This window comes from Chlorocebus sabaeus, chromosome 26 (genome assembly GCF_047675955.1).
Source record: "Chlorocebus sabaeus isolate Y175 chromosome 26, mChlSab1.0.hap1, whole genome shotgun sequence".
NCBI classification, from domain to species: Eukaryota; Metazoa; Chordata; class Mammalia; order Primates; family Cercopithecidae; genus Chlorocebus; species Chlorocebus sabaeus.
Window position 1 is genome coordinate 40081287 of NC_132929.1, and position 26843 is coordinate 40108129.

At 42.0% G+C, this 26843-nt stretch overlaps 1 protein-coding gene across 2 annotated transcripts in view; it reads left to right on the forward strand.

The window, feature by feature from the left end:
- The window catches only part of ZNF609 (zinc finger protein 609), a 239881-nt gene that overhangs the window by 29795 nt on the left and 183243 nt on the right, over positions 1-26843 (forward strand). Inside the window, exons 1-2 of one of the 2 annotated variants that reach the window (XM_073012231.1) lie at positions 9276-9508; positions 11697-12570. In XM_073012231.1, coding sequence (XP_072868332.1) covers positions 11824-12570 — 747 coding nt within the window. In that variant the 5' untranslated portion in view covers positions 9276-9508; positions 11697-11823. Of the gene's footprint in view, positions 1-9275; positions 9509-11696; positions 12571-26843 lie in introns of those variants that run through there. The other variant, XM_073012230.1, reaches the window with a different exon arrangement.

Here is a 26843-nt window from a genome sequence, read left to right on the forward strand (position 1 = left end):
TTTGAGATGGAGTCTCGCTCTGTCGCCCAGGCTGGAGTGCAGTGGCGCAGTCTCGGCTCACTGCAAGCTCCGCCTCCCGGGTTCATGCCATTCTCCTGCCTCAGCCTCCCAAGTAGTTGGGACTATAGGCGCCCGCCACTGCGCCCGGCTAATTTTTTTTTGTATTTTTAGTAGAAACGGGGTTTCACTGTGTTAGCCAGGATGGTCTCGATCTCCTGACCTCATGATCTGCCCGCCTCGGCCTCCCAAAGTGCTGGGATTACAGGCACATTTCCCTTAGATTCTTAACGAATCTGAATTCTTTTTCCTGGAGAAAGGAATCCACACTCTGATCTAGTAGATTTGAAGGCTGACTGCTAATTGAGAGAGTTTACAACTAGTGACAAATCAAGGTGAAGTAAGAATGGAGAGGAGAAATGCCAGCAGGGCATTGATATGATTCTGCTCATTGAGGAAAACAGTGTTCATTCACTCATTTGTTGACCAAAATACTTAATGAAGGTGGACTGTAAACCAAACACTGGTTCTTCAATGGTCAGCAAAAAAGAGACCGCCTCTGCCCTCAGGGTGCTTGCAGTGTAGTGGAGGAAACAAATGAGACATCCTTGAAGCAAAATGGTGGCAGTTGTGAGCATACCTCAAGGCTGGAGAAGTAGTGTTAGGTATCTTTAAGGATATTTATGTGGATCCCACCCTTTTTTATGGCTAATCTAGCCTTATTTATATGTTTTGATAAGGGAAGTTTTCTTTGTCCCCTCAGATTTACTCTAGCGCTTCTTGTAGAATAGATCTGGAAAGGGAGATAAGGTCTAGAATATAAAAAATGAAGGTAATTCATTGTCTGTTCTGAAAAAATGCTAAATGTTTTTTCCTTTCCCTGAGACTATGAATTTGACTATGTTTAGAGATGAGGAACTAGGCGTGATGTAATCCCAACACTTTGGGAGGCCAAGGTGAGAGGATCTCTTGAATGCAGGAGTTTGAGACCAGTCTGAGCGACAGAGACCTTGTTTCTACAAAAAAAAAAAAAAAAAAAAAAGGAAAGAAAAAGTTAGCCAGGTATAGTGGTGGTCCCAGCTACATAGAAGGCTGAAGCAGGAGGAGGATCCCTTGAACCCAGGAGGTCAAGACTGTGGTGAGCTTGTGTTTGCACCACTGTATTCCTGCCTGGGTGGCAGAGTGAGGCCCTATCTCAAAAAAAAAAAAAAAAAAGGAAATTAATGCTTCGACACAACAGTTCTGTGTGCAAACCTAGTTTGTTGTTGCTTTTTTGTTTTGTTTTGTTTAAGATGGAGTCTCACTCTCTCACTCAGGCTGGAGTGCAGTGGCACAATCTTGGCTCACTGCAACCTCCGCTCTCCAAGTTCAAGCGATTCTCCTGCCGCAGCCTCCCGAGTTGCTGGGATTACAGGCGCCTGTCACTGCGCCTGGCTAATTTTTTTTTTTTTTTTTTTTTTTTTTAGTAGAGACGGGGTTTCACCATCTTGGCCAGGCTGTTCTTGAACTCCTGGCCTCGTGATCCACCCGCCTTGCCCTCCCAAAGTGCTGGAGTTACAGGCTTGAGTCACCTTGCCCAGCACAAGCCTAGTTTTTTAGATGTTTTGAATGGTACCATCTCCACTATTCCCTTTTTTTTTTTTTTTTTTTTTTGAGACGGAGTCTCGCTCTGTCACCCAGGCTGGAGTGCAGTGGCATGATCTCAGCTCACTGCAACCTCTGCCTCCTGGATTCAAGCAATTCTCCTGCCTCAGCCTCCCAAGTAGCTCGGATTACAGGTGCCCGCCACCATGCATGGCTAATTTTTGTATTTTTAGTAGAGACAGAGTTTCCTCATGTTGGCTAGGCTGGTCCTGAACTCCTGACCTCAGGTGATCTGCCCGCCTCAGCCTCGCAGAGTGCTGGAATTACAGGCATGAGCCACCATGCCCAGCTACTTTTTTTCTAACAATTTGAAGTCACCTTCTTAGCACAAAAAGTTTAGCTCTGGGGATAAGAACTTCTAAAGGGCTACATAGCCATCCAATTATGAGGGGAAGAGGCATGGCAGAGCTTATTTTTAAATTTTTAATTACTTGTTTATTTTGAGACAGCATCTCACTCTGTCACCAGGCTGCAGTGCAGTGGCATGATCACAGCTCACTGCAGCCTCAACCTCTTGGGCTCAACCGATACTCCCGTCTCCGCCTACCAAATAGCTGAGACTACAGGCATTCACCACCATGTCTGGCTAATTTTTTATTTTTATTTTTGTAGAGACAGGGTCCCATTATGTTGCCCAGGCTGGTCTCAAACTCGTGGGCTTGAGTGATCCTCCCGCCTCAGTCTTTCAAAGTACTAGGAGTACAAAGGCATGAGCCACTGCACCCGGCCAGTAGTGTTTTTTTTTGTTTGTTTTGTTTTTTTGAGACGGAGTTTTGCTCTTATTGCCCAGGCTGGAGTACAATGGCACAATCTCGGCTCACTGCAACCTCTGCCTCCTGGGTTCAAACGATTCTCCTGCCTCAGCCTCCCAAGTAGCTGGGATTACAGGCATGCGTCACCACGCCCGGCTAGTTTTTGTATTTTTAGTAGAGACGGGTTTCTCCATGTTGGTCAGGCTGGTCTCGAACTCCTGACCTCAGGTGATCTATCCGCCTTGGCCTCCCGAAGTGCTGGGGTTATAGGCGTGAGCCGCTGTGCCCAGCTGCTGGCCAATAGTTTTTAAAAATTGTTTACTTTAGATCATCTGCCTCTGCTTTTTGCCCTACCTATACACAGGCTTTGGTAAGGGTTTTCTATGTGGATCACTTTCACCAAGTGAATCTCTATAGGTTCAGGACTGAATTATTTACATATTCAGTATACCATTTACACTATTGTGGGATGTATGCTGGCACAGAGCAGTAGTGACAAACACCAAGGATCTAAACCTGAGCCCAATTGAATTGCTATGTGCTGATGGAAGAGTCAGTTGCTTATGTGAAATGAAACAGGTCAAGCCTTGTAATCTTTGTTGGAGAATAGCAGCCTGTGAGGACTATAAAACTATTGATGAGTTGCAGCATATAAAGACTCAGGGACTAAGAGATGCTGCTGTTTTGCTCTCCTGTCCTTATGTGACACATGGTCAGATAAGCCCTGTTGAATTGGATCTGTCTTCTCAAATGGGCTCTGTTAGTCTGTTCTTTATCTAATCTCCATTGGAGATATAAGCTGAGAGCTATGGTACTTGAGGAGATGACACAGTTCCTTTGTTACAGTAATTAATGTAATAAATTAAGGGAGAGGCCCGAAGGGAAGGTGATTGTTTCTCGTTAGAGCCCTAGGTGGAAATTCATTTGATTAGCAAGCTCCCATGAAGTGTGGCAGGTTGAGAGGGAGATGCCTGTTTTTATAGTTGGGTAAGCTGAGAGTCACTGAGGATGGTTTACAGGTTGTACTAACCATACTGAAGCTGGCTAAGTATGAATTGATTTCAGGGCAACATCTAGAATTCAGGGAAGATGGTATAATATGGTTACCTTCTCAGCAACTTTGTTGTATCCTATTAGTTTATTGACAGTTCCTTGAGACATCAAATTCTGTAAACCTCACACAGTTTATATTCGAAGGCCTATCCTATCAGTGGGATCAACAACTTTGTGGGTTAGAACAGTTGGCAAAAGAGGTAGTACAGATGTTAAAACCATGAGTCTTGCCGGGTATGGTGGCTCACGCCTGTAATCCCAGCACTTTGGGAGGCCGAGGTGGGCAGATCACTAGGTCAGGAGTTTGAGGCCAGCCTGGCCAACATGGTGAAACCTTGTCCCTATCAAAAATAAAAAAATTAGCTGAGTGTGGTGGCACCCCTGCAATCCCAGCTACTCAGGAAGCTGAGGCAGAAGAATTGCTTGAACCCAGGAGGTGGAGGCTGCAGTGAGCCGAGATCACACCATTGCACTCCAGCCTGGGCGACAGAGCAAGTCTCCATCTCAAAAATAAATAAATAAAACCATGAATCTTGAGATTGGTACCTTGTCCCTGAGAGATTTCTGAAGCAAGATGGAGTCTGTCAGTCACTACAGTGTATGGCTTTAGGAGCCACATCTAGCCGGGCGGGGTGGCTTGCGCCTGTAATCATAGCACTTTAGAAGGCCAAGGCAGGCAGAGCACCTGAGATCAGGAGTTCGAGACCAGCATGGCCAAAATAGCGAAACCCCATCTCTACTAAAAGTACAAAAAATTAGCCAGGCGTGGTGGCACATGCCTGTAGTCCCAGCTACTTGGGAAGCTGAGGCAGGAGAATTGCTTGAAGCTGGGAGGCGGAGGTTTCAGTGAGCCGAGATCACATTACTGCACTCCAGCCTGAGGAGACAGCAAGACTCTGTCTCAAAGCAAAAAAAAAAAAAAAAAAAAAAGGCAACATGTGAAGGTAGGCATAGCCTAAAAGGAAAACCCTAATCACTGAGTTCATGGAAGAAGAAAAGATTGCCATTTCCTTTCATAGAACTCAAATGGGTATTGATACAACCTGTAATTTAATTTGTAAAAAAAAAATTTTTTTTTAACATTTTCTGTTATTTTTCTTTTTTTTTTTTTGAGACGGAGTCTCGCTTTTCCACCCAGGCTGGAGTGCAGTGACCGGATCTTAGCTCACTGCAAGCGCCGCCTCCCAGGTTTACGCCATTCTCCTGCCTCAGCCTCCCGTGTAGCTGGGACTACAGGCGCCCGCCACCTCGCCCAGCTAGTTTTTTTTTTTTTTTTGTATTTTTTAGTAGAGACAGAGTTTCACCGTGTTAGCCAGGATGGTCTTGATCTCCTAACCTCGTGATCCGCCCGTCTTGGCCTCCCTCCCAAAGTGCTGGGATTACAGGCTTGAGCCACTGTGCCCGGCCCGTTATTTTTCTTAATACTTTAGATGCCTTGTAAAAGGTAGAACCATGAAACAGTTCCTCCTAAGTTCAGACTAGAACCTTATAAGAGTAGTTGGGTCATATATTTTCAAGTTGTCTTCTTTTTCTTTTTATTTTTTAAATAAGTAGAGATGGGTTCTTGCTATGTTGCCCAGGCTGGTCTAGAACTCCTGGGCTCAAGTGATCCTCTCACCTCAGCCTCCCAAAGTACTGGGATTACAGTCGTGAGGTGATGTACCCAGCTTTGACTTGTCTTACATTTTTCAGATTTATATCCTCATGATATGCTTAGAATGTGATAGATTCTTCCTCCATCTTATAATGAGAAAATACTTAATGAAACAGCTTAACTAGTGTCAATGGAAGTTTGAGTCCAGAAATCACATCTCCTGACTCAGAGTTCAGTGTTCTTTTTACTACACCATGCTACCCTCCTTGAATTGAGTATAGCATTTTAACTTCGGCATGCAGCTTTTGGAGGGGAATACCTGGCTAGACAGATAGCCCTAATATCCATATTTTATGTGTGACCTGTGTGGTCTCAAGCAGATTATAATTCATATGTAACTATCACATGCTCAGGCCAAAGCCTATAAGAGGATTGATCCAAAATCCATAAGAAAAGGAGAGGACAGATAAATTTACAGTAGAACAGTATTAGACAATTTACTGCTTATACTGGATTATCTGTGGGTAGTTACCAATTAAAGGAATTGACTCTTTGAAGCCCTCTTGGATGGATACAGAGATCTCTCTGGGGTGAAAGAAATGTAGTGTTTCTTGTTATGTTTGGATATGAGTAGGGTCCAGTTGCTGTTTTTGCTCTCTGAGCTGGGACAGAACCCTCACATGAAAACTCTTTTTCATTCTTACCCTTCTGGAAGGAGAGGCCTTGTTCATTCCTGAGGTAGAAGAGTGGTATGGTCTCTGACATATGTCCTTTAAATTGCAATTAATGACCTGAAATGTATGATTTACAACTGTACAAGCCTGTGGGCTGGGAGTCAAAGAGATGGATGTTGTTATGATACGTTTTTTAAGCAGGAATGCTTTGGGTAAATACAGGGTATGGAAAGTGGTTGTCATGACCTATCTTGGTCCCTTAAACATGTCCATGTAGAGAGGAGTTTCTTAACGATCAGGTGTAGGAACAAAACACAGATAGTACTGACAACTCATGGTGGACAAGTGATTCCAGAGGCTGTTGAGTTGCAGTCCTGAAGAAGGAAGTGGAGTACAATTAGGCAGAAGGAGAGGAAAATTATCACAGAAGCTTGTGCAAGTTGTTAAATGCCTTGTGGTCTCTGTAAGATATTGGTTCTCCTGATTCCACAGTTTCTCTGCCATGAAAGCAAGAGGTCAGTGCTTTTCGTTTCCCACTAGCATTTTGGTTACCCTACCTCCTGGGGTTAAACATCTCTGCAATGACCTGTCAAAGAGTTGATTATTAGCTGCATAAAGCCAGGGATGCTGTAGGGAGCAGATGGGAAGTGGTTTGGCTGCTGCAGCCAGGCTGATTGAAGAATCCTTGGCAATTTTACAGTGTATCTTTGGAAATGTACCACCAAAGTTACTATGAAGCCTGCTGGGTTTGGAAACCTATATTTCTGAAAAGTCACCTGGTTGAAAAGTAGTACTTATGAAAACTCTTCACTCTCAAAAATAGGAATATAGGGACTTTCTAAAAGAACATCAGGACCACCAAAGATCAGTCCTTGGGATATGTTTTCTTTGCATTCTGGTCGTTCAGAAATTTTGGGTAGTTTTCTAGTAGGAAAAGCACTTTTTGATAGATATATTAATAGAATTATAAATTTGAAAAAGGCGTTAGGCATGTCTAGACTAACCCTACCACACACAGGGGAATCTTTTATGTATTTGCTTCACAGGTGATTATGCTTTTTCTGCTTAAATACTTTCAGTAAAATAGACATTAAACATTGTGGGTCATTGTTGGGAATTTCAGGATATTAAACTTTTTCCTGAGTTAAATATCTGTCTTTCTGTAACTTCTACTCACTGACTCTATTTCTACCCTCAGAGTCACAGAGTTACTTTCTCTCTTCCACACTGCAGACATCATATACATATTTTTTTTTTCTTTTTGAGACAGAGTCTTGCTCTGTCACCCAGACTGGAGTACAATGGCACGATCTCAGCTCACTGCCTCCCAGCCAGTCTCGTACCTCAGCCACCCAAGTAGCTGGGATTACAGGTGCCCACCACCACGCCTGGCTAATTTTTTGTATTTTTAGTAGAGGTGGGGTTTCGCCATGTTAGCTAGGCTGGTCTTAAACTCTGACCTCAGGTGATCCACCCATCTCGGCCTCCCAAGGTGCTGGGATAACAGGCATGAGCCACCTTGCCTGGCACAATCATATATTTGAAGCTAACAGCCTGTCTTCCTTCAATGTTCTCCTTTCCAGACTAAAGAATCCCAGTTTCTAAGGACTTTCCTCTTATGAAATGGCTTCCCAGTCTTGTACCATACTGTGCTCTGTAGTACATCATTTCAGTTTATTAATATCACACTTAAGATGTGGAATCTGGAAATGAGCACAGATCATCAGATGTTGTTTTTGCCTTCAGCTACTGTTTCAGAAAAAGTACAATTTTAAAAAAGTATAATGGCAGTATTACTTGCTTACTAGAAAAAAATCCCAAAAAACAAAACAATTTGCCATGGCATATGGAATTGGAACAAGAGGAATTTGAAAGAGTGTAAGCTTTATAACTTACAGTTTGTCTTTCCTTTTTAAGGCTTTTTGAGGTACATTATCAAAGTACTGGTTTTGCCTCACATGTTATTCAGGGATAATTGTTAATATCTGAATTGAGTTTTCAGATTACAAAATGCAGTTGATATTTGTATTTATAGGACTTATTTAAATTTATGCTACATTAAACTGATTTTAGTATTTCAGGTAGTTTCTTTGTTTGCTGGTTGGTTTTTTGAAATGGCATCTTGCTCTGTCACTCAGTCTAGAGTGCAGTGGCACGATCTTGGCTCACTGCAACCTCTGCCTCCTGGGTTCTCCTACCTCAGCCTCCCAAGTAGCTGAGATTATAGGATGTACTATCACACCGGTTAATTTTTGTATTTTTAGTAGAGACAGGGTTTTGCCATGTTGGCTAGGCTGATCTCGAACTCCTGACCTCAAGCGATCCACCCACCCGGGCCTCCCAAAGTGCTGGGATTACAGGCCTGAGCCACTGTGTCCAGCTTTCTTTATGAATTTTAATTGATACTGCATTTTTTGTTTCCTTGCAGTTTTTTAAATATTATATCCTTTTGTCCTTCCAACTAAGTTACACATTTTCATTTTAACCTGTTAACTTTTTTTTTTTTTTTTTGGAAACACAATTTCACTGTCTCGCCCAGACTGGAGTGCAGTGGCATGATCTTGGCTCACTGCAACTTCTGCTTCCCAGATTCAAGTGATTCTTGTGCCTCAGCCTCCCAAGTAAGTGGGATTACAGGCATATGCCGCCACACCCAGCTAATTTTTGTATTATTAGAAGAGATGAGGTTTCGCCATGTTGGCCAGGCTGGTCTTGAACTCCTGACCTCAAGTGATCTGCCTGCCTCGGACTCCGAAAGTGCTGGGGTTACAGACGTGAGCCACTGTGCCTGGCCTCTGTTATCTTTTTAGTGCTCTCTTCCTTACTGGCATACTTTGTTTATCATGCATCCTGCAGCAGGGCAGGCAGTACAGTAGACTGAGAACTGTCAGAAGCTCTCAGTGAGCACTAACATTTTTGTTTTATATGCTTTCCTTACTCCTCCAGAGTCTCTCTTCTATTACCATTCTATTTTCTAGAGGAAGGTCTTTTGAAACTAAGGAAAGTTTTATTGTTTTTCTAAGGATAAAACAAGGTGGGGTTGTTTTAATGGTTAAATTACATACTGAGGATAGTGAGTAACCCTTAGATGAATGTAGGTTACACTCTAAGTCTAGCCACAATTGCAAAGATTAGAGAACTAAAAAATTATGATTTAGGGAAGAACTGTGCTTTAATCATTCTCTATCATGGAAATTCAGTTGGCATCTCCTTTTCTAGAGATGCCCTCTGCCCGTCATAATAGAAAAATTATTTTCAGTACCGTGTTCCATTGCCTTACTCACTGTCTTATTTGCTGCTGTATTTTCAGCACCTATTTAGTGCCTGGCACATCGTAGGCAATAAATAAAAGATTTTCTAACAAATGAACAGGTATCTACTATGCTATTTCATGGAGGCCAAGTCTTCTTGTGTAGTGTTGAGAATTCCAAATAGCTTACTGATTTCTTCAGAATCCTAGATCATTTTCAGAGTATCATTTCTTTTTCTTTTTTTTTTTTTTTTTTGAGTCAGTGTCTCGCTCTGTCACCCAGGCTGGAGTGAAGTGGCACAACCTCAGGTCACTGCAGTCTTGACCTCCCAGGCTCAAGCCATCCTCCCACCTTTCAGCTCCCTGAGTAGCTGGGGCTACAGGCATTACCATCACACCCAGCTAATTTTTGTATTTTTTATAGAGACGAGGTTTTGCCATGTTACCCAGACTGGTCTCGAACTCCTGGGCTCAAGTGATTCTCCCACCTTGGCCTTCCAAAGTGCTGGGATTACAGGCGTGAGCCACCATGCCTGGCCTCAAGGTATCACTTTGTAAGAGATTATATTTCCTTTACCTTGTGGGTAACTTTTTTCATAGTTTCTACATCATATCCTCCACCCCCACGTTTTGCTCTTCTCTCATAAAGTAGGATCTATGTAGACTTGGCATTTACTAATAACTAGTGGTTGGTTGCTGTTAACACTAAGGTCTCCACTTGGGTAATGGATATATTTTCTTTCCACATCTACAGCTAAACGGCAGATAAATGTGCACACCTCTTCCTCTTAAATTCCAGTTGCTAGCAGGCATTCACCTGGCTCCTCTCCTTTGTTCTCCTACTGTGACATCTTTTCTTGCCCCTACACCCTAGTTCTTTGACATTACTCTGAGGGAGTAGGTAAAAAAGTACAATTTGTCTTGTCTCTATCCTATCTGTAGCATTTACAGATCTCTATAAAGTTTGAGATCCACTTTGCAGAATTCACTGTGACACCACTGGCTTGTTCTTTCTACTCAATTATCTTATAAAAATTACTTTTTGGCTGGACACAGTGGCTCACACCTGTAATCACAACACTTTGGAAGGTCAAGGCAGGCAGATTACATGAGGTCAGGAGGTCAAGACCAGCCTGGCCAACGTGGCGAAACCCCGTCTCTAGTAAAAATACAAAAGTTAGCCGGTCATTGTGGCGCATGCCTGTAATCCCAGCCTCTTGGGAGGCTGAGGTAAGAGAATTGCTTAAACCTGGGAGGCAGAGGTTGCAATTAGCCGAGATCACGCCACTGCACTCCAGCCTGGGCAATAGAACAAGACTCTGACTCAAAAAAAAAAAAAAAAAAAAATTTAATGGATGCGGAAAGATGGTGGACAGAGGAATAAGCAAGAACAGAACTCTTTGGCTTTATCATAAAATAATACTGGATGGTATACGTTGACTGCCAGGTTTTCTAGATGGCACACTCCTCAAGTCTCGTTAGTCAGGAGATAGTGTAGACAGAGTCTTACTCTGTCACCCAGGCTGGAGTGCAGTGGCGTGATCTCAGCTCACTGCAACCTCTGCCTCCCAGGTTCCAGTGATTCTCCTGCCTCAGCCTCCCGAGTAGCTGGGATTACAGGTGTCTGACACCGCATCCGGCTAATTTTTGTATTTTTAGTAAAGACAGAGTTTTGCCATGTTGGCCAGGCTGATCTTGAACTCCTGACCTCAGGTGATTCACCTGCCTCTGCCTCCCAAAGTGCTGGGATTACAGGCATGAGCCACGGTGCCTGGCTGTAAATTGCCTTTTTAATACCCCATCACCACCACCCCCTTTTGTAGCCAATCTCTGTTTCCTGTGGTGTGAGGCCTGGTGTTTGTCAAAACAGTGCCATCAGTATTACATGAGAAAGTAAAGAGTTATCCTACATCCTGGTGTTAGGATTTTTAGTAGTGTCCAGTTTTTCATAGAGTAAACATTTTTCTTTTTTTTCTTTTTTTTTTTTTTTTTTTGCATGTCTTCCTATTTTAGTGGGAAAGGCCACTTTGAATCCTGCTATTGAGATATAATTTGAAACCTGGAGTTTGAGAAGGCTGATTTAGTTTCTCTGAACTTAAGCTGATTGGTTGAGTCCCCTCTGAGATTGTCCCTAGTTCAGTCTTCTTAGCCCCCTGTCCTGAAGTTGCATTTTCCCCAGTTCTGCTTGTTTTTCTCTTTTATTCTTAACTATAAGACTTTTCCTTCCCAGTGATAGGAGGAATCTATACTATTTGTACTAGAGACAGACCCTGTTAGAGGGTTTTTAAAGCTTTTGCTAGATCATGTCCTGAGTCTCTGATAATGTAAGAAAAAGCAAGGAGAAATGGGGGCATGAGTAAAGTTGTGCTGGAGCTTGAATCTATGATATGCCAGGACCTGTATTGATTGAGGGAGTATTGCCAGCTGACAGGGGTAGTAGAAATAGTTCTCTTAGGAATGGGAAATTAACTCTAGAGGACTCCTAGTTAAGACTTACCATGGAATCTCTGGGCAATTGGAAATACTGTACTTTCCCCTAGGGAGATGGAGTGGGAATTGATTTTTCCTTAGGTCCAATGTAACTTGGTTAGAAATACAATTGAACCTGTTTGTCCTGTCTGTTGTGATATGATAGCCCCATAGGAAGGGTCTTTTTTTGTGTGGGAGTTTATTTCCGGCGTCTCTTGCCTATATTGTTTCCTTTAACAGCTTTTTAAATTTTCTTTTTCCAGCAATGATGTTGTCCACTGGGCATGTACTGACCAATGTGGCAGGTCTGAGAACATAGCTGAAGCTGAAAATAGGAAAGCTGGGGGCAAGGAAGAGCCTTGAATCTTGAGGTGGGACGTTGACTCTAAGATGTCCTTGAGCAGTGGAGCCTCCGGAGGGAAAGGAGTGGATGCAAACCCGGTTGAGACATACGACAGTGGGGATGAATGGGACATTGGAGTAGGGAATCTCATCATTGACCTGGACGCCGATCTGGAAAAGGACCAGCAGAAACTGGAAATGTCAGGCTCAAAGGAGGTGGGGATACCGGCTCCCAATGCTGTGGCCACACTACCAGACAACATCAAGTTTGTGACCCCAGTGCCAGGTCCTCAAGGGAAGGAAGGCAAATCAAAATCCAAAAGGAATAAGAGTGGCAAAGACACTAGCAAACCCACTCCAGGGACTTCCCTGTTCACTCCAAGTGAGGGGGCAGGTAGCAAGAAAGAGGTGCAGGGGCGCTCAGGAGATGGTGCCAATGCTGGAGGCCTGGTTGCTGCTATTGCTCCCAAGGGCTCAGAGAAGGCGGCAAAGGCATCCCGCAGTGTAGCCGGTTCCAAAAAGGAGAAGGAGAACAGCTCATCTAAGAGCAAGAAGGAGAGAAGCGAAGGAGTGGGGACTTGTTCAGAAAAGGATCCTGGGGTCCTCCAGCCAGTTCCCTTGGGAGGACGGGGTGGTCAGTATGATGGAAGTGCAGGGGTGGATACAGGAGCTGTGGAACCTCTTGGGAGTATAGCTATTGAGCCTGGGGCAGCGCTCAATCCTTTGGGAACTAAACCGGAGCCAGAGGAAGGGGAGAATGAGTGTCGCCCGCTAAAGAAAGTCAAGTCTGAAAAGGTAAGAGGTGGCCAGATATGGCTGCCCACTGACTGCCAGTCAGAACTGCCCTGGACTAACTGCCAAACACTATGTGTACTCTGTGGGAGGCTCATTAGTGTGGGTAATGACCAATTACAAGGTCAGAGCAGCTGGTAATGATAATGTGGTTTTGTTCCAAATTAGAGGATTCCCCTACAGACTCATTTACAGCAGGCCTGGACATTTTGGAACAGGATATTTGTTGTTGGGGGCAGCTACTTTGTAAAATGAACTTTCTGTAGTCTGAGTTGAGACCTTCCCACCTTGTCTTTGCCCAACTCAGACACTTGTTGGTAGAGATTGGCATCAAACCTTTATTTGGTTCCCAGCTTGACTAGCATTTCATCATCAGACTCATAATAGTTGATAAACAATACACCTTTGGTCATAATATAGATTGAGTACGTTCTTGATGGGATAAATGGTGCTGTTGGGTCTCTGGTAGAACAAAGGGTTAAATTTCATGGCATATCTACCAAGTGTTCTGTTGCTGGCTACCAAAGAGCAAAGGGCCACATTTTTGGGGCAAGAGGTACTCATTGTACTTTGAGGTACTTAGATCTTATGAGTTACTGTTGTAGCTATGACAGTTTGGCCTAGAAAGAGATTCTTTGGCCACTAAAGGTGTAGCTTTGTGCCAGGTATCTCCCACAACTATTAGGAATCAAAGTCTCCTGGTGGTTCAATAGCTGCCAAACAGTGTAATGATACCTTGCCTTCTGCTTGACTTGAAAGGACAGGTGCCTGCAGCCCCAGGAGGGGTTAGAACTGGTCCCTCCTCTGGGAAGATGATCTTAGTTCATGCTTCAGGAAATGGAACTTGCAGGGCTGGAGGAGAATAGGTGTGAGTCTCGGGTCAGCTCAGGCAGCTTTAAAGTTCAGCAGCTTATAATTTCCTGCAAAACAGTGGCCTTGTGGTGAGCTGTTCATTGGCTCTTGATTTTCTGCTCTGTGCTCTGCTCACCCTGTGCTTTCAGCTGATCCCAGCAGATGCAGTATAAATTGATTTCTCTGTAATTACATCAGCTGCAGCAGGGAATACCTATTTCCATATGTAAGTGTTAATAAATAAAGGCTGGATGTGTATGTTTGGGTGGTGGTGCCTGGATTCCAGTGGTAGCTCATGCTTTCTTTGCTGTCGGTATTTTGGTCTTTGCCTCTGGCACATCTGTTGCTCTTAGCAACATCTGGGTCTCTCCAGTAACAGGACTGTGAGTTTCTTCCACTAATAATACAGTGGCTCATTCCCTTTTACCAGTGGCAGCTGCCAGAGAGGCTGCCTGTATTTAGGTGGCAGATGCTATAGTCCACTTCAGCAGAGTTAAGTTCCAGCTGGTTACTAGCTTGGCTCATCCTGTGCTGGCTGTGATTTGCTATTTTCTCTCGGGTACAGATGGATAATACTGTTTTAAAGAGGCTTAGGAGTACTAGCAGTTGTTGCTTCTGTTCCAGGCCCATTAGACTGTTCCCTACATCTGGCTTCAAGAAACTCTTGCCATATATCCATATTCATAATCATTATTCTTCCTGTGCTAAAAAGTACTTCTGAGGATGACCTTCATTCTCCTGTCTAAATTTTAGAGTACTTGACTCATGTTGCAACCTTCTAAGCCCTGTAGTAGTCTGTGGTTGAAAGGATTAATATTGCTTAGCTTTATATTGGATTTAAGTGTAAATGTCCATGATTGTCTCTAACAGAGAAGCAAATGGAACCCATTTTCTCACATATAGGTGCAGGGACTGATTGGGTGGCTGCCCTTCAGATTATAATTGAGCTAAAAGATGCAGTATATTCAGCTAAGAATACATCTTGGTGCCAGGGAATTTTGTCCCTTAATAATGTTGCTTTGTCATACAAGCTTTGCCTCCCAGGGAGACTGTGAGAATGGGACAGCAGAATGAGAAAGAAAAGGGAAAGAGACTGTGCTTCAGTTTTTGAAAGAGAAAATTGCTGGCAATTACTTTTAGAAGCAGAAAATTTGCTATACAGTTTCATGTAACCGTAAGCAAGAACCTGCTTTCTCCATTCCTTCCCCTGTTCCCTCAACCCTTTTGGACAGTCTGGTTCTGGGGGTGCCTTTCCATATTACCTTTGGCTATTGAAATAAATAATTATTGAAATAAATGTTTGGAAGTTGCTAGGAGATTAAAACATGCTGTGCAGGGAGAGAACATTTCTGGACTGGGAGCAGCAGAAGAGGCAAATTAAAGGAAAGAAAGTTAGGAACCATGCAGAGGAGCAGCTTTTGAGAAACAAGAATCTCTCGGTTTGGGGCATAAGAGGTGCTCAGTGAGTATGCGATGATTAGTACTATAATTTATAAGCAAAGTCTTTGAAAACGTCTTTAAAATCTTGTCTCTGAGAAATGGGCTTGCCTGTGGTTTGGGATGTTTCTATGTAGGGACAACCAACAGAACCAAAATAGCTAAACAGATGTTTTGATATAATCTAGGAATTGCATCCTCTAAACTGGGAGCTGTCATGAAGAGGAAGAACTCATAAAATTTGGGAAGTTTCTTGACTGAAGTCCGTGATGCAGAGTTGCAATGTTGACTACTAGCCAATGAGGAAGATTTGAATATTGAAATTACTGGCTGGGCCTGGTGACTCATGCCCGTAATCCCAGCACTTTGGGAGGCCGAGGTGGGCAAATTGCTTAAGCTCAGGAGTTTGAGACCAGCCTAGGCAACATGGTGAAACTCCATCTCTACAAAAACTACAAAAATTAGCCAGGCATGGGTGGTGTGCACCCGCAGTCCCAGCTACTGGGGAGGCTGAGGTGGAAGGATAGCTTGAACCTGGGAGGCAGAGGATGTATTGAGCTGAGATGGCACCACTGGACTCCAGCCTAGGCAATAGAGCCAGACCTTGTCTCAAAAGAAAAAAAGAGAGAGAGAGAGAGAAATTATCTATCTCATGCTCTTCTCTCTTGTGAAGGTAGATATCTCAGGCTATGGCCTAGGAAATTTTCTATCAGATGAGGATGTGGATTTCCCTTCATGGGATCCCACTTTTGCTCATCATACCTTCCTCTGACAGGGCTCTCTCTGTGCTGTTTCCCAGAGTTCTAGTAGAGACCAGAGATGGCTCTTAGCAACTGCTGCTGCTCTGAATTGTTATTGAACACTTCTGTCTCATACTTCCTGCCAGCTGAAGAGATGGGGGAGGGAATGTTGAGGAATAAACAAGACAGAGCCTTCCGGCTCCTGCCTGTTCCCCTGCCTTTGGTTTGATTGATGAGTTGTTAAGTTAGGGATGGAAGGGGAGGTAGGGAGGAGGGCAGGCGCCTGTCTCAGTGTCCTGAGCTTAGTGCTTATGTCGCCACTCTGACAGGAAAGAAAAAAGGAATTTACAAACCACAGATGGCAACGATCTATCTGTGCTGACTTTGTCAGGGCTTATGACCAGGAGTTTAAGGTGAGACTCCTTCTTTTCCCCGAAATTATATAAAATAGCCAAGTAGGCTCTAGTAGTTAAAGAAAGGATCTAGAAGTTTCCAACCAGAAACTACCCCTCACATGTCTTTAGCTGCTGCTTTTGATCTTGCACGGTAGGAACACTGCACTTTGCTTTTCCCGTGTTTGAATGTCAGCTTCTGCTGCTTTCAGAATGCCGCATATATTTACCACTTCCCCCATTAGTTTAGGATACAAAGAAAACCATAAAATGTGCTCTTTGCTCTTTCAACTTCTGATCATGCGTGCTATCATATCCTGTGTTCTTAAGAGCATCTTCCTTTGCTGTTGGTTTTGTATTCCTGCCCTAATTTGTGCCTTCTAGCTCAGTTCTCTTGTATTGCAGTCCCTCATTGCCCAGCCAAGGTCAGGTCTCTTTTATTCCTTCTGATCCAAGGCTTTCTTAACACCTTCTTCCACTAGCTGTTATGTCTCAGCTATTGATGGCATAGCAGTCAGCTTTGCTTCCTGAAACCAAATGCCCTCAAGCATTTTCCTTCATGGAAAACATTAAAAAGAAGTTGATATTTATGTCGGACAGAGTTGCATTCTGTAACCACAAGCTTAATTTATTTTTTCATTCAGAAACTCTGTTTTCCTTCTAGGTGTTGTAATTCAAGGTGGTCCCAGAAAAAGATTATCTTGTCCAATTTCCTCATTTTATAGAAGAAACTAAGACCAGTGAGGTCTTGTGACTTGCCCAGCATCTCTCAGGTAGTCACTGGCAAAGCCAGATTTGCAGACACCAAATTCTTATGGCATGTTGTGATTCTCCATTTTCTTACTTTATTTGTTATTTTTTTAGTATTATTATTTTTGAGATAGAGACTCACTCTGTCACCTAAGCTGGAGTGCAGTGGCACGATCTTGGCTCATTGCAGCCTCTGCCTCTGAGTTCCAGCTATTCTCCTGCCTTAGCTCCCCGAGTAGCTGGGATTACAAGTGCGCACCACCATGTCTGGCTAATTTTTTTTTTTTTTAGTAGGGATAGGGTTTCGCCATGTTGGCCAGGCTGGTCTCAAACTCCTGACTTCAAGTGATCCACCTGCTTTGGCCTCCCAAAGTGCAGAGATAACAGGCATGAGCCACCACACCCAGCCTATTTTCTTACTTTTAAGGCAGGGTCTTGCCATGTTGCCTATGCTGATCTTGAACTCCTGGGCTTATGCACTTCTGCCTTGGTCTCACTTATGCACTTCTGCCTTGGCCTCGCGAGTAGTTGGGACTACAAGTGTGTGCCACCACACCCAGCCATTTTTCCAATGTAAAGACTACCTTGAAACATTAGATGAAAATGCTTACATACTCCAAAATTGCTTTTACCCCAAAACTGCTTTCACTTGTTTTTCACAGTGACTTTAATACTGTAGACATTCAATAAACAAAGGATCTTTGAGTTTAGGATTTTAGATAAGGTAATGAATTATGTTTGCAAAGAATAACCATTACAGCTGGCATTGAACCTATCCTGTTATTTATAAAGAAGAAAAGTTACTTTAAAACTGCTACTTTGAGCTTGAGTACTTATGATATGTGTGTGTATGTTCTGGAATATGTCATTCAGCCAAATTTTCATTGTAATAATTGAGGAATAGTTCTTTCTTTACTTGGCAATTGCAGGTAAGAATAAAACCCTGTTCTGGTGCTTCTTCCTTGGACACATCACTAATAGGCAGACCTTCAAATGTATCGTGGATATTACTAAGTATTTTGTAGAGAAGATAAACTGTTGGATAATTTTTATCACTTTTCGTTCAGTCAGTACATTAATTGGATGCATTTTAGATACTAGATTTTCTACTTGGTATTGGGTATACACTGGTGAATGAAACAGAAATAGTCTCTGCTTTTTGAGGGGCTTACAGTTTACCATCTAGAGCAGAGTTCCTAAAAGGGTGTCCCATAAAACCATGTACATCACCAGAGTATCAAAAATGCATATTCTTGGACTCTACCCCAGATCTGCTAAATAAGTTTTTGAGGTAAGGGCCCAGAAATCTGTACTTCCAGAAGTCTCTCCAGATAATTGCTATATACATCAAAGTTTGAGAACCTTTTGTGAATTTTCCTTTCAAGATAGGTATTGGGGCCACTTCTCATTTAAAACACCAGCCTTCTAAATTGATTTTCGCATCAACTCTTACGTATAATTTAGTGGCTAAGGGCATAAACTCTAGCCAGGCGTCCTGGCTTGAGCCTGGGAGGTTCAGTTTGCAGTAGTGAGCTGTGATCACACTAGTGCATTCCAGCCTAGGCAATAGAGTGAGACTTCATCTCAAAAAAATAATAAATTTTTTAAAAAGTGTGAACTCTGGAGCCAGACTACCTACCTGGCTTTGTATCCTACCTTTGTACTTACTTACTGAGTGATCTTGACCAAGTTTCTTAATTGTTCTTCCTTAGTTTTCTTTTCTGCAAAATGAGAGAAACAGCACCTACATAAGTTTGTATTTATTTATTTATTTATTTATGAGAAGGAGTCTCACACTGCTGCCCAGGCTGGAGTGCAGTGGTGCAATCTCTGCTCATTGCAACCTCTGCCTTAGCCTCCAGAGTAGCTGGGATTACAGGCATGCACCACCATGCCTGGCTAATTTTTGTATTTTTAGTAGAGACAGGGTTTCACTGTGTTGGCCAGGCTGGTCTCGAGCTCCTGGGCTCAAGTGATCCACCCACCTTGGCCTCCCAAAGTGCTGAGATTATAGGTGTGAGCTGCCACACCTGACCTTATTAAGTTTGTCTTTAGATTAAGTTAGCTAATTCAGATAAGACACTTAGTGCCTGGCACTTGGGAAGCATTCAATAAATATTAGAAAAAAGAAAAATACAGTTTGAGTGGAAAGTGGTTTTAGTCTGTTTTAGGCAATAATGTACTGAAATACAACAACATTCCACTTTACAGGAATCCCAGTATGAACAGATAAACGTGTTAGCTAAGATTTTTAGCACTATGGTCTGAAGAAGTTCAAAATCTAGGTGGGGAAATTTTCATGGTGGTGATGTGTTCTAAAGCCCCTGATATTTATAGTTGGAGGTAGGGGGAAGACCAAAAATTAGCCTAGGGCGTATTGAAGTAGCCTGTTGAATTTCAGACTTCATATGTTGAATTTCAGACCTCGATATGAATCGAGCTTCCTTTCTGGCCATATCCCTGGTGTGGGTTTGGGTGTGTTGGATGGATGTTACTGTAGTTTTGCCGGCATATGCAATCTCACGGACACAGGAGTAGCACTAAGTGTTTTTGTTTCTACACAAGAGTGCGTGGAAAAAAATCTAAGTCTTAGCCCTTAATCTTCCTCCCCCAGTGTGAACTTATATTTTTGCCATTTGGGTATAAGAGCTTTTACCAGCAGAGCTCATCCAGGGAGGCAGCAGGGCTTGGGCTTTCAGGCTGGAGGTGGCAGTAACATACACAGCTGAGATCCTGCCACTGCTGGCTGTCTGAGCCCTCTCTCTGTGGTTTTCACTCTTCAAGCCATGCTTGAGTAACCCGCCTCCAGAGCTGCTGACAGGGCTGTGTTCAGAGGCCTTGGAAATTACACTGTTCATTTCCTTATCATCCCCTGACCTGCAGTGCAGAGCCTTCTGGTGCAGGGACAAGGCAGAAAAACTCCAGACGGCTCCCAGCCAGCATGTGTCAAGAGCTACAAAGAAGGAAATTGGACTTGCTCACTTAAAAACCATGGGGTTAGGCTTTGATTTTCAGTTCCTGTGGAGAGTTATTTGTGTGTATGAACATGTCCTATCTCTGTGTATATGTATAGAATGAGTCTGTGCATGGCAAAGCTGTGGAGGAGGAGCATCTGAAAGTAGAGAGCAGAGGGAAGATGGCTTTTCTCTTCAATTAATTTCCCAGTTGTGCCATTGGGGTGGGCCTGGAACCATTAGCATCAGGAAGGTGCCAGACCATATTAATATTTTAAAATATATTTCTCTCAGTACAGTTTAGTCATGGTTCAGAGCACCCACAGAAGAACCTTTCCTGGCTGACCAAGGAGACATTTTTAACAAATCCTATTCCCTAAAGTCATTCATCCTCGATGACATTGACATAATCAATATTTAAGCTACCTAAGAAAGTGTAGGCTTTGGGTCAGTCCTGGATAAAAGCAATGGCTCTTTTGAGATGAAGGATAGTGTGATAAAAGAGAGACCTTTGTGATAGCTAAAGTGAACTAAGGAGGAATTTGGAGCATTTTGAGATTTTCTGTTCATAGGGCAAAGCTCTGTTATATTTTAAGAGCCCATCCTTGTTTTGGGGGTTGGTATTACAAAGGAATCTACTTTTCTTTTTGCATCTGTTGCTCAAGGAGGCCTAAAGGAAAGACTTCAGGCTGAAGTAAAATGTGAGCGGTAAGAAGTTCTTAGCAAAGTTTACAAACATTCTGTCCTTAATTTTCCTTTTTCTGGATTTCATGTACCTTCATGTTAGTAGTGCCATTGAAGCCTTAGTGTGAAGTGGGGAAGAAAAAGAAAGAAATCTTTAAGCTTTCAGACCCTGGAGGTGTTTTAAACTCTAAGTGTCTGTCTTGTTGAAAGTACTCTGTAGAGAAGTGTCTTCACATGAGGTGATAGCTAAGGTGAGAGGGGATTACTTCCTTTTCCCTTCATATAAATTAATGGGCCCTGTATCAGCAGCATCGGAGAATTTGATAAAAATTTGGATCTCAGACCTCTTCCCAGGCCCTAAAGTTAGAAACTCTAGACTTGAGACCCAGCAAATTTTTTTTTTTTTCTTTTGAAACAGGGTCTTACTTTGTTGCCCAGGCTGGAATACAGTGGCACAATCAAGGCTCACTGCAGCCTCAACCTCCCATGCTCAAGTGATTCTCCTACCTCACTTCCTACCTCCCCAGTAGCTGGGACTACAAGTGTGTGCCATCACACCCAGCTAATTTAAAAATTTTTTTAGAGACGGGGTCTCACTGTGTTGTCCAGGCTGGTCTTGAACTCCTAACCTCAAGTGATCCTCCTGCCTTGGCCTCCCAAAGTGTTGGGGTTACAGGCATGAGCCACTGTGCCCAGCTGAGACCCAACAACTTGCATTTTAACATTAGCGGTCCTGTTGATTGTGATACACACTAAAGTTTGATATCTACTATTGTAGAGCACCCGTCCCTCTTAATAGTGAAATTGAAATTTCCAAAAACTTGAAAGGGTAAAATGTAACACTGGGCAGTAGGTATGATTTTTTTCTCTTCTTTGAGTGATAGCCGTATATATCTTTAACTCTTTGTGGACAAACTGACAGGAACCTAAAATTGGAATGAATATCTAAGGGTTTGGGACTTTGAGAGCAGAAGAACAGAAGCGATATTTTAAAAAGACCCACTTTTCTCGTCTCAGTGGAGAAAGTAAATAATAGTACTGACTTCATAGGGTTATTGTGAGGATTAAATGAGATAAAAAGATGTTAAGCACACAGCACAGTGCCTAGCATTATAGTAAGTAACCAATAAATGTTAGTTGTTGCTGATGTTACTGTTCTTAGCTTTGAGGTGCGAGATCATTGTGAAATTAAGGAGAAAGGATATCCTTAGAGACTTTGAAGAATTAATCCTCTGAAGGCTTTGGAAAATAATGAATTTATGATAGCTAATATTCCAACTCCTACTGATTTCCAAGAAGGCTTGAGGGAGAGATTGATTCAGAGCATTTAGAGGCATTGAAGTTTGGGGTTTTGTTGTTTGATCAGTTTGGAAGTGTTTGTTGGACTTCTTTTGGCAGAGGGCTGATCTCAGGTTGAGAACCATGGCTTTTGTTTATTCTCCATTAAGGTCAGTTTCTTTGGATATAACCAGCTTCTTCTGAATTATTTTCCTAAAGATTGAAATGAAGATAACATGATTGTTTTCGTATAGGAAGTTTCTTTCCTCTCTCTGCTAATCCTTGTAAGGTACAGATTTTAGCCTTTTGAAGGGATTAGCTGAGGTAGCCAGAACAGTCAAGAGAAGAATGAGGATTGAGGTACTGTAGTCCCCCACTTATCCTTGTTTTTGCTCTCTGTGATTTCACTTACCCTCAGTCAACCAACATGTGAAAATATTAAATGGAAAATTCCAGAGATAAATAAATCACTAAGTTTTAAACACTATTCATCCCATTTCATCTCATCACGTAGGCATTTTGTCATCTCACATCATCACAAAGAGGGTGAGTACAGAACAGTGTTTTGATAGAGAGAGAAAAAGACACCATATTGACATAACTTTCATTACAACACATTGTTATAATTTGTGTTTTAGTTTTAGTTTTTGTTTTTTGTTGTTTTTTTTTTTTTTAACAGACAGGGTCTCCCTCTGTTGCCTAGGCTAGAGTGCAGTAGTACGATCACAGCTCACTGCAGCCTCAAACTCCTGGGCTCAAGTGATCTTCCTGCCTCAGCCTTCCAAGTAGCAGGGGCTGCAGGCATATATCACCACGTCGGGCTAATTTTTAAATTTTTTATACAGTTGGGATCTTGCTAGTTGTCCAGACTGGTCTGAAACTCCTGGGCTCAAGTGATTCCTCTGCCTCAGCCTCCCAAAGTGCTGGGATTACAGTGTGAGCCACCATGCTCACAACCTGTGTCTTACTGTTCACACCTGCTCTTACTGTGTCTAATTTATAAATTAAATTTTATTATAGGTACGTATGTAAAGAAAAAAACCTAGTATATGTAGGGTTCGATAATATCTGCCATTTCAGACATCTACTGGGCGTTTTTGAATGTATGTCCTGTGCTTAAAAGGAGGCTACTACTTTTTTGTGAGGAAATAAAAAAGACAGTTTTTAGATGTTTTGAGGTGGTCAGTTTTTACCCTGAAATGTTTGTTGTCCATTGGGACATTCAATTTGTGTACCTGTGAAATACTCTAATTGCTTTTTAAATTTAAGACTGCTGGGTTACAGCCCTGGTGGCAAATACTAGATTATGTTTTGATGAGCCAGACCTGGGCATTAAATCCTTTCTTGGGGTCTGTTTTCATTTGGTAATGAGTTCGTTTTTATTTTTATTTTTATCTTTTATTATTTTATTTTACAGGTTTCCACACAGCATTGATTGATTTTTTTGTGTGTGTTTTTTTTTTTGTTTGTTTGTTTGTTTTTGGTTCCTTAACTGTAAAAAGTTTTTATAAACTGGTACCTAACTCACCCAGCTCAGAGTAGATATTTCCTGGCTTATGTGTCCCTTTTTTTTTCTTTTTTGTTTCTTCAGAAGTCAGATACTTAGCTCTGCACTGAATCAAACCTTAGTGAAAAATAACAGAGTGTTGTAGAAAGGAGGTATAGAGACTGGGCATGGTGGCTCACGCCTGTAATTCCAGCACTTTGGGAGGCTGGGGAAGGTGGATCATCTGAGGTCAGGAGTTTGAAACCAGCCTGGCCAACACGGTGAAACTCCATCTCTACTAAAAATACAAAAACTTAGCCAGGCATGGTGGAGTGGTGGAGTGTGCCTGTAATCCCAGCTACTCGGGAGGTTGAGGCAGGAGAATTGCTTGAACCTGGAAGGAGGAGGTTGCAGTGAGCTGAGAACAGGCCACTGCATTCCAGCCTGGGCACCAAGAATGAAACTCTGTCTCAAAAAAAGAAAAAAAAAAGAAAAAGAAAGGAGGTATACATAGTCATCATACTTAGATCAACCACATCAGCATACTGTTATAGAAATTAACATTCAGGTTGCAGAGTTTCTTGGTCGTGAGACATTTTAGCTTAAGGTGCATATCAGAGTCACTTCTGGAGCTTTTACAAAGTTTAAGTGTCCTATTGGATAAAATCTTTGGGGCTGGAGACTCCAAGCCTGTACCTTTTTTTTTTTTTTTTTTTTTTTTTTTTTTAAAAAATACAGAGTCTCTCTCTGATGCCAGGCTGGAGTGCAGTGGCGCAATCTTGGCTCACTGCAACCTCTGCCTCCTGGTTTCAAGCGGTTCTCCTGCCTCAGCCTCCCAAGTAGCTGGGATTACAGGCACACTCCACTACCCCCAGCTAATTTTTGTATTTTTAGTAGAGACAGGATTTCACCATGTTGGCCAGGATGGTTTTGATCTCCTGACCTCGTGATACACCCGCCTTAGCCTCCCAAAGTTCTGGGATTACAGGCGTGAGCCACCGTACCCTGCTTATTTTTTTAATTTTTATTTTTTAAGTTCAACAGGTGCGTGTAATGTTCCTCTTAGTTAAAAATCACTATCATGTGAAAACGACTCTTCTTTTTCATTGCTCAGTCTACAGGATGCTTATGTTGGGGTCAGGCATTTTGGAATTCAACTATAATGAACCTGATTTCTCATTATCACCTTAATTAGGATAATTAATTATTGAATTTCTGACAGCCTTTAAGGTAGAGCATGCATATCTGTGTTACTAATTCAGTTTTAAATTATTGTTTCAGAATTTTTAAGGCAAATTTAAGCAAAATTCTTATGAGTAGATATATTTGCCACATATAGGCTATTTGTGCTTTTTTTTCTATGTAGATTAGAAAGGGGCAGGAGACAGATTTGGATAATTAAAATTTATGGCTAATCCAAAACCAGTCTCTTTTCTCATTGGTTTGTAAATGTATTTCTGTGCTTATATTGGGTAATAGGTGTTCCTAATTTTCTGGAAATTCATTACATTCGAAAAAAAAATAATGTAGCAATACAAAAAAGACCTTATTCCTGAGTCTGCTTCTGGATGCATTCAAAGTAAACATGCTTGGCCGGGCGCGGTGGCTCAAGCCTGTAATCCCAGCACTTTGGGAGGCCGAGACGGGCGGATCACAAGGTCAGGAGATCGAGACCATCCTGGCTAACACGGTGAAAACCCGTCTCTACTAAAAAATACAAAAAACTAGCCGGGTGAAGTGGCGGGTGCCTGTAGTCCCAGCTACTCGGGAGACTGAGGCAGGAGAATGGCGTGAACCCGAGAGGAGGAGCTTGCAGTGAGCTGAGATCCGGCCACTGCTCTCGAGCCTGGGTGACAGAGCAAGACTCCGTCTCAAAAAAAAAAAAAAAAAAAAAAGAAACAAAGTAAACATGCTGTTATAGGAAGAGGAAATATTGCGTCACAGAAATAGAGCAAGTCCCTTATATCTTAGTTTTTTGTTGTTGATTTTTTTTTTTTTAAATAAATACAATTTCTTTGAAATCGAAAAGAGCATTAATGTTTTGGGGTATAAAGTATTTCCTTGCTGAGATTTTAAGTCTTATGCCTGAAGAAGAGTAATTAGAATGCTAATTGTTATCAGAGATGAACACATACCTAATTGTGCAGCAAACACATACTTTTTTTAAAAAACCTTTAGGTTTAGGGATACATGTTGCAGGTTTGTTAGATGGATAAATTGTGTATCACATGGGTTTGGTGTGCAGATTATTTCCTTATCCAGGTAATAAGCATAGCAAACTCATACTAGAAAACATTGTGGTATGTCATACTTCAGCCAAAATAATAATTACATAACCTTAAATTCTCATAAAATTTAAATAATAAATAATTTAATATAAAAATTTAGAAGTTTAAGTATGGTTTTTAGTACTGGTACATGCATTACCTATGTTCTCAGAATTTGTATTAATCTGTACTTTAGATGTTTTTTTTTAGGTTTTGGAGTATCTCAAATTCATATACCACTGTGAGTAGGAGGAAAAAAAATTGGCAAATGTGGGGAAAAACTCATCATACAAAGTGACTACACATTTATATACACCATATTAGACTAGATCTTAATTTCATCACTATGCAGATTCTTAAACATCTGGTAGAGTGTCTGTTTTAAATAAAATATGCCATAAGGCATTTTTCATTTTGCTTGTACATATGTGCTTGAATTGAGAATGTAGGGATTTGAAATCAAACAAGCTGATTGCTTATTACAATTTCAGAAAGAGACTGAGAAATTCTTTCATTTTTGTTGGCTTCTAGTATCTCTCCTGTCCTTTCCCATCTCTTACAAGGATTAGGTTCTAAAGTCAAGATGTGAGGCACTCAGTCAGAAATTACCTGCAGGATTTCTCAGGATGATTTCTTGAAGATTGACATACAGGCTCCATGAATTGAACACAATCAGTTTTTTCTTTAGCATTGAGACAAGCCATTATTTCTTCAGCTGAGGTCCCCACATAAGAGCTGACTTGTGTGAGAGCTAGACTATATTAATGAAAAATACATATTTATAAATACTAGAATCACCCTAAGCCTAGTAAAATGCTTGTATTATGAGAGGCACATGGGAGTGGAAACCAGATTTAAGGAACAGCCAATTGGCTGGGCATGGTGGCTTACACCTGTAATCCCAGCATTTCAGAGGCCAAGGTGGGAGGATCGCTTGAGCTCAGAAGTTCAAAACCAGCCTGAGAAACATAGGGAGGCCCCGTCTGTACAAAAAACTAAAAAATTAACTGGGTGTGGTGATACACGCCTATGGTCCCAGCTACTTGGGAGGCTGAGGCAGGAGGATCACTTGAGCCTGGGAGGTTGAGGCTGCAGTGAACCATGATCATGCCACTGCACTCCAGCCTGGGCAAGAGCAAGAGCCCCCCCAAAAAAAAAAACGCCAGTTCAAATCTCCTATCTCTGGCTTCCTCCAGAGCATATACTCAAGCAGAACAGCTATGAGGCCCAAACCATTCAAACTGGTTTTTGTTCCTTCCTTTCTTTTTTTGCCAGTTACATATAGTTGATTTTATAATGTTAAATATTATCCATTTAGTATACAAAGGTATTTTATGACAATAGAGCAGATCTTAGGATCCAGCTTCTCTATGTAGTGGAAGCTTTGGGTCCATGGAGTGAATATAGCTTAATGTAATGATTATTGTAGTATTTAC